The 17,845-nt window shown below is 35.0% G+C and overlaps 1 protein-coding gene across 2 annotated transcripts in view; it reads right to left on the bottom strand.

Moving 5' to 3' along the window:
- STAG1 (STAG1 cohesin complex component) overlaps nucleotides 1-17,845 on the bottom strand; it is a 328,953-nt gene that overhangs the window by 223,863 nt on the left and 87,245 nt on the right. For both annotated transcript variants that reach the window (XM_081071693.1, XM_081071694.1), the window contains 2 exons: nucleotides 17,193-17,304; nucleotides 10,347-10,449 (listed from right to left, as the gene is read on the bottom strand). In XM_081071693.1, the coding sequence (XP_080927819.1) occupies nucleotides 10,347-10,449; nucleotides 17,193-17,221 (132 nt within the window). In that variant the 5' untranslated portion in view covers nucleotides 17,222-17,304. The remainder of the gene's footprint in view (nucleotides 1-10,346; nucleotides 10,450-17,192; nucleotides 17,305-17,845) is intronic.

The following is a 17,845-nucleotide window of genomic DNA, read 5'->3' as shown; positions in this document are numbered from 1 at the left end:
AAAAGAATTTAGTATTTTGTACAACAATGTCAATGCTGAACATTTTAACCCTCTTGACATTTCCTTCTTCATACCCTCCTCAATACTCTCTTACTTCCTCAGAAACCTTGTTCAATAAAACTACTTGGAAATGCTGCATATTCAACTTTGACCTCTACTGAAGTGCTCAAGTATTTGTTGTCTATCTTACAACAAATATACATTGAACAACATATTTGGAATCATTCTAGGTAGTAGAAATAGGGGAATAAACAAAACAAAATTCCTGCATTGATGGAGTTTACATTCTTCAATTAACATCCCATTACATGTCCCCAGTGTTTTCAAAGGGGTCAACACTAGCATCTTACCTATGTATGCCTCATCTTTACAGTGAAGGGTAATTTGATAGAATTGCTGGCAGTCGCTGATATTATTCCCATAAATTTCATTCATATGTAAACTCATCATAGTTGCTGCTTCACCAAACTCACAAATGAAATTAATGTTACTTAATGTAATCTACAGTTCTTGAAACTCTCAACGGGCCACTCAATTTCTTCCTTCCCTTTCAGGTATCTTTTCCCTCCCTGCATTCCTTACCTGTTAGTGTTACCCTTGAGCATCTTTTTTCCTCAATTTTTATAGTCTTTATTGAGTGATTTAATTCACTCTCATAATAGCTTGCTCAGTTACCATGTTATTGCCCCTCACCTCCAAATCCACCCTTATTTGTCCCACTTTGTGAACAAATATGTTGGAGCTGGACCCTGCAAACATTTCTCTTTTGTCATGCTGCAGTGTTAGGCTTTGTAATTAGAGGGCACTGGAAGAACACTGCAAAGCATAGCAGCACTGAGTGGCTTTTCTCCATGCTCACAGGATCTGCTCCCTTCATTTTGAATTCCTGTGTTCTTAGCACTTTTTGACTCCTCTTGGTAGTTAACAGCCTCACAACCATTTTTCTGGGTGGATTAATACATAATGAGTTTATGGCTTATTTTTAATTAAATTACTTTGGCACAATTGTAGATTTACAGAAAGGAGACCTGTGAAGACAGTATAGAGAATCCCCATCTATTACACATCACCTCACCCCTCTTGTTACCATCTATATGGCACGTTTGTTACAATTCATGAACCAATATCGATATACTAACAAATTTCCATACTTAATTAAGCTTTTCTTAGTTTTTCCCTAATAACCTTTTCCTTTCCCAGGACCCTATCCATGATATCATACTACATTTACATCATATCTCTTTTAGCTCCTCTTAGCTGTGAGTTTTTAGACTTTTCCGATTTTTGGTGACCTGGACAGTTTTGAGGAACTGGTCAGGTGTTTTGTACAATGTTTCTCAACTAGGTTTGTCTCATGACTAGACTAAAATTATGGGTTTGGGAAAGAAGACTTGAGAGATAAAGTGTTATTCTCATTTCCTTGTATCAAGGGTATAAATGATCAATATGATATGTGACTGCTATGTTACTGTTGACCTTCATCAGTTGGCTGAGGTGGTGTTTGTCAGGTTTCTCCGCTGTAAACTTACTTTTCCTCCCATTTCCATACTGTAGCTTTTGAAGAAAGTCACTACAAGCATCCCACATTCAAGGGGTGGGGAATTATATTTCACCTCCTTGAGGGGGGGAGTACTTATACATATTGTTTGAATCTTTCAGTATGGAAGATCATTCATTCATTCAATTATTTATACTGATATTTATGCTAACGTGGGCTAATAAACATTTATTTTATGCTTTGGATTATAATTCCAACACTATTTTATTTTGTTGTTCAACTTGTTTCAGCTTTGGCCACTGGGAGATCTTTCAGTTGGCTTCTAAATCCATGTGACATATTCGCATTGTGTGTGTATGTGTGCGCGCGAGAGCGCCTGTTTTAGCAGTTGGTTACTTTCTGGCAGCACAACATTCTCCAGGCTCATCTTGTACTGTATACTGCCTTCCCCGATTTTAGAATCAGCCAACACTCCAAAGTTCCTTTTACTGAACAATGATATTAGAGATAGAGATCTAGGTAGGAGGCTTTGCTCCTAAATACTGAAGGTCCCTGCCTCTAGGCCCTTAAACAGACAAAGCAAAGAAATGTATGTTCCACATAGTTATGTGGTTATGTATATACACATGACTACAAATATTTCTGAATGTGATAATCTGTTATCGATATTAAGCTAAACATAACTTCATACTGGTATCTCCAACTCTAATCCATACCATATAGATGTCTCTTGCCCTTGCTTATCTATAAACTCTCACCCCAACAGTGAGAAACCTGGTTCACAACAGGATACACATATACAGTATTAGAACTGTTAGACCATACTTAATGGAAAACAACTTTATGAACTAGATTACAGATTTTATCTACACTATGTACAGATTCTTATTCTTTTTGACTTTAGTCTTACAAACTCATTTCCAGTTACTAAAGTCAGCAACTTTCCTCCCTACCCCCTTCAGTGACATTGTTTCAAACATTTACAATAGAATAAAATTGCTTTGTTACATTCTACATTCCAGTATCCCCCCAATCTCCTAAATGATATTTTAACAATCTGTGTTCATAAAATTCACTTTTTCTGTAAAGTTCAATGGGTGTCAATAAATGCACAGTGTCATGTATCCACGATTCCATTATCAAAGAATTTCACCACCTAAAAAAATCTCTGTGCTTCACCCACTCAAACCTCCCATTTCCCCTTGGCAAACACTAAATTGTTTTTATCATCACTACAGTTTTCTCTTTTATAGGCAGTCCTATGATTGGGATTATACTATACAGCCTTTTCAAACTGGCATCTTTCACTTTAGCAAAATTCGTTTGGGATTCATCCATGTCTTTTAATGGGTGAATAGATAATTTCTTTTTATTTCCAAGCAATATTCCATTGTACAGATGTGCCACATTTTTTTATCTATTTACCTAATAATGATAACTTAGTAACCAATTTTTTGGCAATTAGGCATAATGCTGCTATACACAATCACATACAGGGTTTTATGTGGGCAAAAAAGTAGTTGTGTAAATATCTAGGAGGACCATATTGAATAATATGGTAAAACTATGTTTACTGAGCTTTGTTGGAAACTGCCAAACTAGCTTTCAAAGTGGCTATATCATTTTGTCTTCCCACCAGCAAGGAATAAGAGTTCCTATTGCTTCACACCCTTTCCAGGAAATTGGTATTGTCTGGTTTTGGGAATTTAGCCACTCTAATAGGTGTATAGTGGTATCTTGTTGATGTCTAAATTTGCAATTCCTGCATGACAAATTATTAAGGAGTTCTTCATAATTAATAATTCTTTACATTAAATTTCTCTGTTCAAATTACTGGTGACGATTGTGTCTCCTGACTAAACCATGAATAATTCTCTATACTTGGACTGTCCAACACAGCAGCCACTAGGTTTCATGTAGCTAACTGAGCACTTGAAATATGGTTAGTCAAAAATGAGATGTGCAGAAGCATAAAATGTCCACAAGACTGAAGATTTAATACCCCAAAAAAGCACATAAATCATCTCAATAATTTTATATTAATTACAGGATGAAATGTAATATTTTATATATATTAGGTTAAATAAATTATATTATTAAAGTTAATTTTACCTATTTCTTTTAACTAGAAAACATTAAATTGCACATGGTGGCTCACATCACATTTCTCCTGGCCAATGCTACTCTATTCTAAACAGTATGCACATAATCATAGTAATCCTAATAATACAAACCCAATCCCATCACTTCCCTGCTTATTTAATCTCTGATAGTCAACGACCTTCACAACCAGCAAATTAAAGTCTAAACTCATTGTCATGGCAAGTAAGGCTATCAATTACTACCTGTTCAGTCCCCTACCACACTGGATCCATCTTTGGAGGCCACAATCCTGCTATACTGATCAATTTACAGTTGCCTGAAAATATAATTTCATACATTCATCCTCTTTAACTGGACTCTAAATCCTGGCTCCTCCTAGCAAGTCTTGTCTGCTTATTCTTTGGAGTAATAGGAATCTTCCTAGTAGTGTGTGCCTGTATGTATGAGTGTATGCATGCAAGCATTTGTGTATGAAGAAAGGAAGGGGAAAATATTCTTCTTCTTTACTGAATAGGTAATACATTTACATGGCTCAAAATTCAAAAGATAATTAAAGTTTACTGTGAAAATTATCCACCCATGCCCTCAAGCCACAATCCTCTTTCCTAAGAGGCAACCAATATTATTCATCCCTATATGTCCTTCCAGAGACACTTAAACACATGAATACAAATAAATGCATAAAATATATTAAAAACATAAATAAATAGAAACCCATCCCATGTACATGAATTGGAAGACTTATTATCGTTAAGATGTCAATACCACCCAAAGTGATCAACGGATTCAATGCAATCTCTACTGAAATCCCAACGACCCTTTTTTTGCAGAAACAGAAAAGGCCATTCTAAAATTCATAGGGAATCTCAATAACCAAAACAATCTTGAATAAAAAACAATGCTGAAAGATGCACACTTCCTAACTTCAAAACTTACTACAAAACTATAATAATCAAAACAGTGTGGTGCTAACACGAAGGCAAACATAAAGACTTATGGAATGGAACAGCGAGCCCAGAAATATGATTAAATTACTTTTGACAAGGGTGCCAACTCCGTTAATGGGGAAAGAGTGAAAAAGGCAACCCACAGAATGGGAAAATATATTTGTAAATCATATATCTGATAAGGGATCAATATCCAAAATAAGTAAAGATCTCTTAAAACTCAACAACAAAACAAACAACAGATTCAAAAATGGGTAAAAGGTCAACAGACATTTCTCCAAAGACAGACAAATGGCCAATAAGCACATGAAAAGATGCTCAATATCACTTTTCAATAGTGAAATACAAATCAAAACTACAGTGAGATGCCATCTCACACCTATTAGGATGGTTACTGTCAAAAAAAGAGAAAACAAGTGTTGGCAAGGATTTGGAGAAACTAGAACTGTTGTGTACGATGGGAAGGTAAAATGGTACAGCCATTGTGGATAAATGTGTAGCAGTTCCTCGTAATATTAAAAATAGAATTATCACATGATCTAACATTACCTCTCTGGGTATATACCCAAAAGAACTGAAAGCAGGGTCTCAAAAAGGTATCTGTACAATCATATTCATAGCAACATTATTCACAATAGCTAAAACTTGGAAGCAATCCAAGTGTCCATCTGTAGATGGACAAGCAAATGTGCTATACACATACATTGGGAATATTATTCAACTTAAAAGGAAGGAAATTCAGGCATATGCTACAACATGGATGAACCTTGAGGACATTATGCTAAGTCAAATAAGCGAGTCACAAAAAGATAAATATTGTAAGATTACATTTATATGAGGCATGTAGTGAAAATCATAGAGACAGAAAGTAGAATGATCACTGCCAGAGACTAGGGAGAGGAAGAAATCAGGAGTTATTGTTTAATAGGTATACAGCTTCAGTATTAAAAGATGACGATGAGGATGAAGATGCATGGTGATGATGATTGCACAGTACTGTGAACATATGTACCACCATGCAACTGTACACTTAAAATGGTTAAGTTGGTTAAATCTTATGTGTATTTCACTAGAATAAAAAAAATTGGAAAAAATCCAAATGCATATATATTTCCATGTATCTATCACATTTATGTTACTTATGCACAGTTCTACACCACTCTATATTTACTATCAACATATTTTGTAGTCAATCCATAGTAAGACCTAAAGAATGTCTTGATTCTTTGCTGAAAGCTAGAGTATTCCACTGTGTAGATGTACATTAATTTATTTAGCCATTAACCTGTTGATGGACATTTATTTTATTCTGAATCTTTTACTATTACATGTAATACTACAACAAATAAGCCTCTATGTGTAGGAATGTTTGTGTGTGTAAAGCGGATGTAAAACATAATTCTCAACCTGGGAGCCTTTTAGCATTGGTTATAAACAGGGCAAAAAAGATAAAAACATAAAAATCCATTTGATTTTATCTAGGATTTATCTATATTTTATCCCCATTATCAGAAGAGTGATTTTCCTAGTACAGATCCAGACATTAATATACAGTAAAGATGCAGAAAGACAAACCAGAAAGCTAATGTTCAGAAAGACTGTCCCTAATAAAAGAGTAAGAAAGAGGGAAGATCATAGTAAAACATGATACACTCAATCTTTAGCTTATACCCAAAGGATGCAATTTTGCAGTCCTGAGAATAATTACTCTCTCAAGACATACAAGTATGCTTATCCCACTTAAATCACATGTTTGGGGGGCATGGGGATAGGCAGAGATGTAGAGGGGACCAGAAAATTAAGAATTGTGACAGTTATTTCAAAGGGTAATAAGATACATACATAACTACTCTTTAATTACTTGTGACTTGCCATGCTCCCTCCCATATACTTTTCTGGCCACATAGGTCAGGCCACCTACAGATGTAATTCCACTCTTGGACAGAATCCAAGGTGCTCTCAAAGGAAAAAATGAATGATGTTCTATTTCTATTTCAAACTTGTTTGGTTGGTCCAGTTCTGAGGTCATCCCATCTTAAGAACTGAGTCTTTGCCTTAATTAGCAGGATAATAATGCCTGAGTGATCTAGCCAGTAATTCAGTTCCTCTTGAGGTATAGTCCTGTCCTACCATTATCAGTTTACCCCAGGAATTGAAGTCCTATCCTTGAATCCCAGGCCATTAGACTGGGCCCCACAACAGGCTGCCAGACCACATTCACACTAGCTCTAGCATAGATTGAACACAGCATAGATATTTAAATGCTTACTGTTCATGAGTTTGGAGTCCAGGCTGAAGACATAAATCTAAGTTACATAACCTCAGAGATGGTATTTAAAGTCAAGAGATTGGATGTAATCACCAAGGTACTGCGTGTAGACAGAAAACGATGTCCACTATTTGTTAATGCAATCATGGGGTTAGCATAAACATGATATCGTGTTTGTTTAGATATCATTAATTATTTGGGTAGAGAGCTATAATAATAACATGTATAAATTAGACCAACTGCATAATAAGGGTGATTTGATAAGAAACAAAAGTCTCTGAAATAATAGTATACCAAAGAGAAATACCAAAAATGAGATGTCCCCGAAGAACTTAGCAATAAGGAAAATAATACTGCCCATAACAGAAAGTGCTTATACTATGTTTTCATTTGACTGAGTACATGAATAAAACCAGAGACCCATGAAGTCCTCTTAGAAAGCATCAACAGAGAGTAAGGGGGATCAAATATATGGTGATGGAAGGAGAACTGATTCTGGGTGGTGAACACACAATGGGATTTATAGATGATGTAATACAGAATTGTACACCTGAAATCTATGTAATTTTACTAACAAATGTCACCCCAATAAATTAAAAGAGAAAAAAAAAACATTGCAAAAAAAAAAATACAACAGTTATAACAATGTACTGTAATACAAGTTTGAAAAAAAAAGTACTGCATATGAAGTGGTGAAATAGGATTTATGAAATCCAGTTTTCCGAATGAATACTTCAAAACCTGGGGAAATCTTTAAAAAAGAGAACAAAATTATGAATGTTGCTTCCCAGCTGAATACTAAAGTTTAAAAATGCAAAAAAAAAAAAAAAAGCATCAACAGTATTAAAATAGTTCAACAAAGGATGTATCAATCGAAACTTGGATATTGTTCAAAACTGATAGAGCCAGTTGATAGAAAATGTCCAAACAATGTGCAGAACAGGTACTGAAGCATAACTCATATCTGATCACTCTGACAATTATACCTCTCAATATTAATCAGTTGCCTGTTATTTTGGCATTCTTAAGAGAAAGAGTTTGGGAGTTAGGGTCTTTCGCTATTACGAATAATACTACAACAAATAAATCTGTGGAAAATTACCACTTTTTATTTTTGTTTTCTACTCTGTAAACTGCACATAAGACCTATTTCATAATATTGGTGTGAGGATGAAGTGACATAAAAAGTATTAGCTCAGTGCCAGAGAAGGCCAGAGAAGTGGTAGTGTTTCTAAGATCAAGACACGGGTCTGGGTCAGGTGGAAGTACAGACAAATTAATGAATGTGAAAATCTAAAGTCTAACACAAGTCTCTAGAATGCTCCTTTCCTATCCTGGTCAACCTTTTTTTCAACTCATAAACATGGGATGAACATACAAAGGCTTTCTTAAAGGAGACAGCAGTTAATCTGAACCTTGTTAAGAAAGCAACAAAGGAACAAGTCAAACAAATAAACAAAAGATCATAGACACAGACAATAGTTTAGTGGTTACCAGAGGATAAGGAGGGAGGAGGGTGGTAAATGAGGGTAAACGGGATGACATATATGATGATGAAAGGAGAACTGACTCCGGGTAGTGAACACACAATGTGGTATATAGATGATGTATTACAGAAATGTACCCTTGAAACCTATGTAACTTAACTAACCGATGTCACCCCAGTAAACTTTAATTTTAAAAAAAAAGTTTTCAACTGGAGAACAAACTCAAGTAAGCTCTCATATAGGCAGTTCATTCTCCTACCCTCAAGCAAGTTTAGTCTTATTTCCAATTTTGCATCTATAACCCATAAATAAATCTTAGAGAAAGCAATGTATTTGCCTGTAGTCTCAGAAAAATTATATAGCAATAAGGGGAACTACAATCATCTCCAGCTTCTTCTAACTGCAACTCTCACTTTTCCCAAAATGTTTTTGTAAGAAATACTGTACTACCAAATTAGGAAGCCTTAGGTTGGTACAAAAGTAATTGCGGGTTAAAAGGTTAAAAATAATTGCAAAAAGCACGACTGGTTTTCCACCAACCTAATATTATAAAGAGTGATTATAATGCATGTCTTTTCCTCTACATTTTTTCCCTTTAAATAAAGGTGGAGGATATAAAGGTAGAGAAAATGGTAGAGTCATCCTTCTATCCTTTTTTTCTTTTACAACAGGTAGATCCTATTTGCATCATGATTCAAACCAACAAACTGTATTTTAAAAGTAACAATATTTATGAAATGATTATGAACTTTAAATTGGTTATTTGGTGATGTTAATGAAGATCGTTACTTTGGGATATACTAATGATATTAAAAAAGAGAAAGTAAGCCCCTATCTTTTAAACATACAATCTGAAATATTTACAGATGGAATGATGTCTAGGATGACCTTCAAAATAACATTAAGGAAACAAGAGGTAGAGAGGTAAAACAAGATTGACCATAACTTGGTAACTGGTTGTAGCTGAGTAATCATTACTTGAAGAGTTCATTATACTATTATGACTCCTATAAAAAAAAATAGGCTGAAATATTCCATTAAGAACTTCTATAAAATAGAAAAAAGACTGCTAACAGCAAATCACATCATACCAGTTGAGTATAGAATAGTACAAGCTGTGCAGGCAGGTGGATGGCTCAGCTGGTTAGAGTGCGAGTTCTTAACAGGGTTGCCAGTTCAATTCCCACATGGGGCAGTGAGCTGCGCCCTCCACAACTAGACTGAAGACAACGAGCTGCTGCTGAGCTGCCAAAGGGGCGGTCGGATGGCTGAGCTGGTTAGAGGGCGAGCTCTCAACAAGGATGCCGGTTCAATTCCTGCATGGGATGATGGGCTGCGCTCCCTGTCACTAAGATTGAAAACAGTGACTGGACCTGGAGATGAGCTGCGCACTGCACTAGTTTGAAGGGCAACAACTTGGAGCTGACGGGCCCTGGAAAAACACACTGTTCCCCAATATTCCCCAATTAAAAAAAAAAGAATACACTGTTCCCCGATTTAAAAAAAAGAATAATACAAGCTGTAACTCCTTGGCACATTCAAAGTATTGTCTCTGAGAGGTTATGCTGCCTTAAATTAAATGACTGCTGTATTCAGCATACATAAAGATAAATCTCAAAGTAAGAAACTTAGAGCTCTTCTAAAATTTCCCAATCATGTATCACTGAGACTATATTCTGAGACTGGCCCCAAATCCCAAACTAATAATATCAAAGTGCACACTTAGGAGCTCATAAGAAATCAGCGTTGCATCTAAAAAGCAGGGAATTCATAACTAACTACACCTCATTCCATGTTCATCAGCTCTATGCTTTCACATGGACCACCACAGATTTACAAGAGGAGCATGGAGAGCAAGAAAGATACTATAATCAATGTCCTTTTACTGATTATGGCCAAGCCAATTTATGAAGCAAAAGTTCTAAGAATCTTTAACGTGTCACAAAAATTAAAAGTATTAACAGTACTAGAATTAACAAACCACTTATATCAAGCCCCATTACTTCATAACCATAGAACAAAGAAGACAACATAATACATACTGGAGGACGGCCAGGACGACCCCTTTTTCTTTTTCCTTTGACCTCTGTTTCTTCAAGTTCACTGCCAGCATCAGAATGAGCAGTAGTTTCATTAGTTGAATCCCTAGAAAATGTGATATATTTTAGTGAGAAAATTAATTCATAAATACAATGAAGTCTTGTTCCACTACTTTCCTTACCTCCTGTTTATAGGGCCAATTAGAAAGTGGTTTATACTAATACGTTAGCAAATCAAAAAATGTTATATACCTTGTCTAATACCACATAACACTGAGTGAAATGATTCTCCCATTGAGAGAAATAAAGGAGGAAATGACTGGAGATGGCAGCTGCTGTACAAAATGAAAGTGTAAAATACAAGTCAAAAAGACTAATTCTTTAATATGAAAAGATAAATATTTAGGAGGAACTTTATTCATTTTATAAAATATTGAAAGTCAGTGATGTGCTGGTAAATGTTTAACATCTGGCTCTTCAAAAAAAAATGCATGAGTTATTAGAAATGTTACTGATATAAAAAATGTGTGGCACATAATTTATACAGTAAAATGTATAATAATTTTTATTGTAAATTCCATATAGCTCACTGATTCACATAAAATGATTTTGATAATTTTGCCAAAATCTTGTATCCATAGATAACCTAACGTTGCAACTGATGAACAAATAGAGTTTTGACATGAAAGATGGTTGACATCTTTGTTCACTTTAACAAATAGAATGCAAGTGAAATGACAAAGACATCTGTTGGAACTTAACTCATTGTTCAATGGTGTGAACAACTCTTTACTGAATTGGATAATAGTTCTCAAATGCTGAAAAATACTTCCTTAATTATTTGTGCTATCATAATGTAATGGCTATAGACCTGATCCACTTTTAATCTGCGTTATTAACAATTTCTCCAACGCCTTACAACTGAAAAAAAAAAAAAAACTGAGCCCTGATTTGCAATGTTGGTGATTTTCATAATGTAAGTATTCCCACCACAGTAATTTCAAACTACTAAAGTGACATCACCAAACAGAGCAGCAGTAGTAGTACACAACTAAAAAGTATTTCCACCATACAGTTACAATAGGTGTCAATAAAAACCTCAAGAGCAGAAAATAACATAAAGTAATGAGGAAGTCATGAATTTTGAATACTTACTACTTTTATTTTTCATATGATTTATTTAAGTTTGTATATTTAAACTTTTCATAATGGCTATGTTGTACTTAATTGGGGTCACAAAATTCCTGGAAATTTAACACTCAGCTCTCCAGGCCAGTACAAGCTGGCTCCAGCATGGCACTAGAAAGGTATAGATAGCATGAACAAAAACTTCTTCACTAAATTCTATAACTATATATTATCATTAGACCTGACCATGTGTAACTCAAGATTTTTAAGTTCATGTGCAACATGTTTCTTTGAATGCTACCTCAAATTCACCAAATACCACATGTAAAATTAAGTCTAATACCAACTTATTTCTAGCCCTCTGCTCATGGCAATACCATTTAACCGATTTATTAAGTTAATACATGTGTGTGCTTTTAAGTTGTTATAAAATTTATTACCGTCTTAATAAATTATCCTGTCTTACTCGAATTATTAGAATCCCATCAATCTTTTTCTTGTGCTGTCAGCGAACAAATTCCACTGAGTTGTCATCAGTATAATTCTATCTCCCATTCTTTCCATGATTATTACCATAATCACCACTGCCTGAATTAATCTCATCTCCCTGCTTCTAATTCCCTTGTCCAATTCATTCTACACACTGTTGCCACTATCATTCTTAAGTCACTTTACCTCCCTGCTTGCAAATTTTCAAGGGTAATCTATTATCTAAAACTATAAATAATATTTATCTAGTTCAGAGATCAGCAAACATTTTTTAAAAGGGTGACACAGTTCATATTTTAGTCTTGGAGGGGGGTCTTAAGATCTCTATAGCTACTAATGAACTCTGGCACCATAGCATGTGCGCGGCCAGAGACAATACATAAATGAATGGATATGGCTGTTGTCCAACATTTATAAAAACAGGCATCTGAGTCACTAGCAGTAATTTGTCAATCCGTGATCTAGTTGATTTTACTCATCTCTACTAAAGAATAAATCATACTGCTTTTTCTCTTCACTACAGTTAAAATAGACTATGTTTAGCATATACTGTGTGTCAGTTCATGTACACTATCTATAATAAACATGTACAAAAACCTGTAAGAAAACATTATTGTCCCAATTTTCCCGACAAGGAAACAGAAAGATCTTCTCCATAGTCACACACCTAGAAAGTGGGAAAGTCCAATTTGATATCAAGGTAAACTTGAGTTCTCTATCTCTACGTCAGGACACCAGAACATAAATATTGTGTTTTGTATTTCTCTTGTGTAACAGAATCCACTGGTGCATCTGATGCTTACAGAAATCTCTAGGCAACTACAGGAGCAGGTTGGTTCAAGCATGTAATATGCGGGTCATTAGTGAAACTAATTTATCCTTGAACAAGAGTTTAGTGACAAAAGGAAAAAGTACAACTGCTTTTCTAATTCTGCCAACTGCAGCCAGCTTAAAAGGTGACAGCAATTACCAACAAATAACTAATACACTCCAATTAATATACATGATTGTTTATTAGAACATACGATACATAAATTTATTTTTTAATGTCAAGTAAAGACAAGAAAATAAGGAAGAGTTTCACTTCATCACATCCTAATTGAATTCCAATTTGCAGAAAAACATTACAAGTTTGCTCAATACCTTTCCATAAATATTTGTTTTACATATATACATAAATACAAAACAATATCTATATTTCAATTTAAAATATTTTTAATTAACAGGAATTTTCCATACAAATACATACCATGTTTCCCCAAAAACAAGACCTAGCCAAACAATCAATTCTAATGCGTCTTATGGAGAAAAAATTAATATAAGACCCAGTCTTATTTTACTATAAGACACGGTCCTATTTTACTATGAAATAAGACTGGGTCTTCTATAAGACTGGGTATAATATAACATATTACCGGGTCTAATATAATAAATATAACGTAATAAATATGATATAATATAATACTGGGTCTTATATTAATTTTTGGCAGAAAAGATGCATTAGAGCTGATTGTCCGGCTAGGTCTTATTTTCAGGGAAACACGGTAAGATTCTTGAATGGTACTCCATAATATGTATGAAATTTATTTAACTGCTTTCCTGTTGAGCATTTACATTGTCTCTATCTTTGCACTATTTACAAACAGATCTGAAACAACTGTCTTTGGACATTAATTCTTATTACATATCAACCAATGTGGATAGACACAGTAGAATGCGGGTTGTCAAAGGATATGAAAATTCAAACTTGGACCAACTGCTCTATACAAACCCTATAAATGGCTAATGTTCACATTTATAAGACTCCTGGACATTAAGAGAATGTAAGAATCAGATCAACTCTTATAAAAATGATTTCTTTGTTTCCCAAAACTCTCTAAATTTTGTCTTTCCCTCTCCATTTCCACTGTAATCACTTTAGTTCAAGTTGTCATCATCATTGGCCTGGATATTGCAACGTCTTCCTCATAATGTCTTTTTGCTTCTACTACTGCCCCTTCCAATCTAATCACTATAATGTACTAAGAGTGATTTTCTAAGTATATGTCTTATGCCTTTCCCATGCTTAAAATCCTACAGTGGCTTCCTACAGCTCCTAGAAAGAAAAGCTCAAATTCTTAATATGATGTTAGCAGGTTCCTGCATGACATAGCCCCACCCTATTCACAAACTGTATTTCATGCCACTCAATCCCCAACCCTCAAAAAATAAAAACAGCTTTATTTCAGTTCCTCAAACATACCATGATTCTTTCTTATTCGGGGTCTTTGCACATGCCATTCCTTCAGTCTGAAATTAACTCCTTTATCCCTTTTTCTTCCCCAAAAAACCTCCCTCCACTCCCGACTAAGCTCAACTATCTCTTCCTCAGAAAACTAGACTAAATCACAGTATGTGTTAAAATTTTCACAAAATCTTCTAATTTACCTTCATAGCACCAAAGGCAGTTTAGAGCTATATATTTATAATTATTTGATTAATACTTATATAATCTTCATGGCAACAAGAATTGAGTCTCTTCTACATGTTCTTTCTTCCTAGAACCTAGGATACTTTCTGATACAATACATGGTGGAATACGTAAATATATGGCAATTGATAATATCTGACAAAGACTAATAGTAAACAGTACTAATTCACTGGTAATTCTAATATCTAAGTAAGCCAAGAATTAATGAGGTCACTCACTAGAGTCACTTTTCTAGTGTCTGCATTAGAAAACTCAATATTGAATTAAACATTAAGAATCGCTAGATCGAAAGATTTGTTTCTTTTTGAGGAGACCTTAGTGATTAATTTCTAGTACATGAACTTCACTTTACAAATGATAGAAACTGAAGTTTACAAATACTAAGAGACATATGAGGTAGGAAAATTTCGCAAACTCATCCTAGAAAAGTGCTACATACCATATTGCTGAATTATCACTACGGTGATTATCATTCCAAGTACTCCCCTTGGGGAGCTATAGACCTATGACAACGCTCAGTCCACCCTTCAAAGCAATTTGGGAACTCTTCTTCTACAATGGCCATCAGAGCTGTCGTCATATTACCCTTGATGTCCTGAATATCATCAAAATCTGTTCCTTTCAATATTTCCTTTATCTTCAGGTAAAGAAAGAAGTCATTGGGGGCCAGATCAGGTGAGTAGGGAAGGTGTTCCAATACAGTTATTTGTTTACTGGCTAAAAACTCCCTCACAGACAGTGATGTGTGAGCTGGTGCATTGTCACGATGCAAGAGCCATGAATTGTTGGTGAAAAGTTCAGGTCGTTTTAGTCTTTTTCACACAGACTTTTCAGCACTTCCAAATAGTAAACTTGGCTAACTGTCTGACTTTGTTAATTGTAGGTACAAATTCATAATGAGTAATTGCTCTAATATCAAAAAAGGCCAGCAATATCGTTGCAACAAGTTCGTGAACTTAATTGTCACACCTTGTATGTTTCCCTTCCTCTACAATGCAAACACTGGATGGATGGATGGATGGATGGATGGATGGATGGATGGATGGATGGATGGATGGATGGAAGGAAGGATCAAAACAATATACATTGTTAATGCATATGGTAAAACCTTCAGTAAATTGTATGTCCTCAATAAATGCTAGCTAGATTTTAATTTAACCAAGAATACAATCTCTAGCTGGCAGACTGAAAACAAAGTTCATTTACCTACCTTGCAGATTACCACTATCCAATCCCATAGTCATATTACATATTACAGGTTTACATTTTTATGGAAAAAATCCAGTTACAAAACATTAAATACTATTATGTCAATACTATCTCTCTTTAGATAATTTATATACAACCAATGTTTCAGATTTAATCAAAGAAATATTTACTAAAGGCCTATCCAATAACTAGCAGTGTTAGGAGCTAGCCATACAAAAACCAGGCATAAAGGTACACAGTTTAGGGAGAAACAGTAAGAAAGGGTTATAAAATAAATACTACAGTAACTATGATGCTACAAATAAATCAAAGAGCACTACAGGACCCCAGAAGGGAAGCTACCCCAACTTTGAGGGGTAAGAAAAACTTTGCGTGATACTTCAGCTAAGACGTAAAGGACAAGTGAGTTCTGCAGGTACGGCAGGCATATGTAGGCACTACTGCAGGCAGGATGAAGACAAACAAAAGTACCCCCCCCAAAAAAAAGAAAAGAAAAGAAAAAAAAAGAAAGAAAGAAAAGAAAATACTATGTGAAGAACTCCAAACTCAATATTATGTACAAGTTAAGGACTAATAAAGAGGCTTGAGGTAAGTAACTAGAAAAAGCTTAAATTGTATCTCCTATATTTGGGGGAAAAGATGGTAGGTCTTAATGGTTTATCAAGCAAGCAAAGTAGTTTGCACAACTTTTTTGTCTTAGAGCTCCAGAGGGAAAACAGAAAGCCAGAAACCAATTGGAAGCCAACTACAGTCTCTTGGAAAAGAAGTATATAAATGAACAGGGACAGTAAAAACATGTAATTGGGTAAACTGTTAATCACTTTCATTATACCTAAACTGTTACCATACAGGATCATAGTGTGCAAATTCCTGATTTACATATTTATGAAACCTATAAAAAAAAAGTATCAGCCATTACACTGATCACATTTTGCAGAAAACCCAATAATAAGACCCAATTCTAGGTCAATTCTACAGCTCCAACAAATCTGATGAAATACCACCAGAAATGGCAACTGGTATGTCTTTCATGTTACTTCCGCAACCAGAATGGCTCGATGATCTCTATCTCAGGGAAAACAAGGGGGAGGAAGAAGGTGTGTTAGAGAAACTGTGTGATATAGAATAGGGGTCCACAAACTTTTTCTGTAAATGGCCAAACAAAATATATATACTTTGCAGTCAATTCACTCTCTATCACAACTTGTAGCACAAGAGCAATCATAAACAATCCATAAAAGAACAAATGTGGCTCTGTTCCAGTAACATTTACAAAAACAGGAAGCATGCCAGATTTGGCCCATGGGTTATATAGTTTGCTGACCCCTAACAGAACAGTAAGGTTTTTCGTTCAATACCACACAGCATACTGACATTACAAAACCAAGAGCTATGAATGAATATGGTAATTATACACTTTAAAAGTTCTTTGAATTCAAACATATTGCCTGACTAGCAGAGAACATATTTGAGGTGTCTCATTAAAGAGACCATTTTAATATAAAAAAATATTACACACATTTTTAAAAAAACAAGAAAACTACAATACTTACTGTAACACTGGTAACTCTGAAGTAATCATCGCTGGAGAGGTCTTTCCACAATGGAGCAAAAGAAGCAAGTGCTGTACAACTCAAAACTTTAAAAATAACCTCAAAGGCAATCCTGTTAATAAAAAAAAAACGTCCAGCTTTATTGAGGTATAACTGACAAAACTAGAAGGTATTTACAGTGTACAATGTGATTTTCTGACATACCTGTCCATTCTGCATGGCTCCCCCACCCCCAAGACAGCATAACCATGACCTCACGTTTACTTTTTGGTAAGAACATTTAAGTTCTACTTTCTTAGCAAATTTCAATTACATAGTACAGGGTTATCAACTATAATCATCATGTTGTACATTAGGTCCTCAGACCCTATTCATGTATAAAAGTTGGTGTATTTGTACCAACCTCTCTCTATTTCCCCACCCACCAATCCCCAGCAACCACTTTTTTACTGTTTCTATGAGTACCACTTTTAAGATTCCACATGTAAGTGATGCCATTTGGTATTTGTCTTTTTCTGTCTGGCTTATTTCACTTAGCATGATGTCCACCAGGTTCATCCACATTACCAAATGACAGATTTTCTTTTCTTTCACACACAATGACAGTGTGTGTGTGTGTGTGTGTGTGTATGTGTGCGCGCGCGCGTGCGTAT

The sequence above is a fragment of the Rhinolophus hipposideros genome, assembly GCF_964194185.1.
Source record: "Rhinolophus hipposideros genome assembly, chromosome: 14".
NCBI lineage: Eukaryota > Metazoa > Chordata > Mammalia > Chiroptera > Rhinolophidae > Rhinolophus > Rhinolophus hipposideros.
This window is presented reverse-complemented; position numbering and strand designations above follow the sequence as displayed.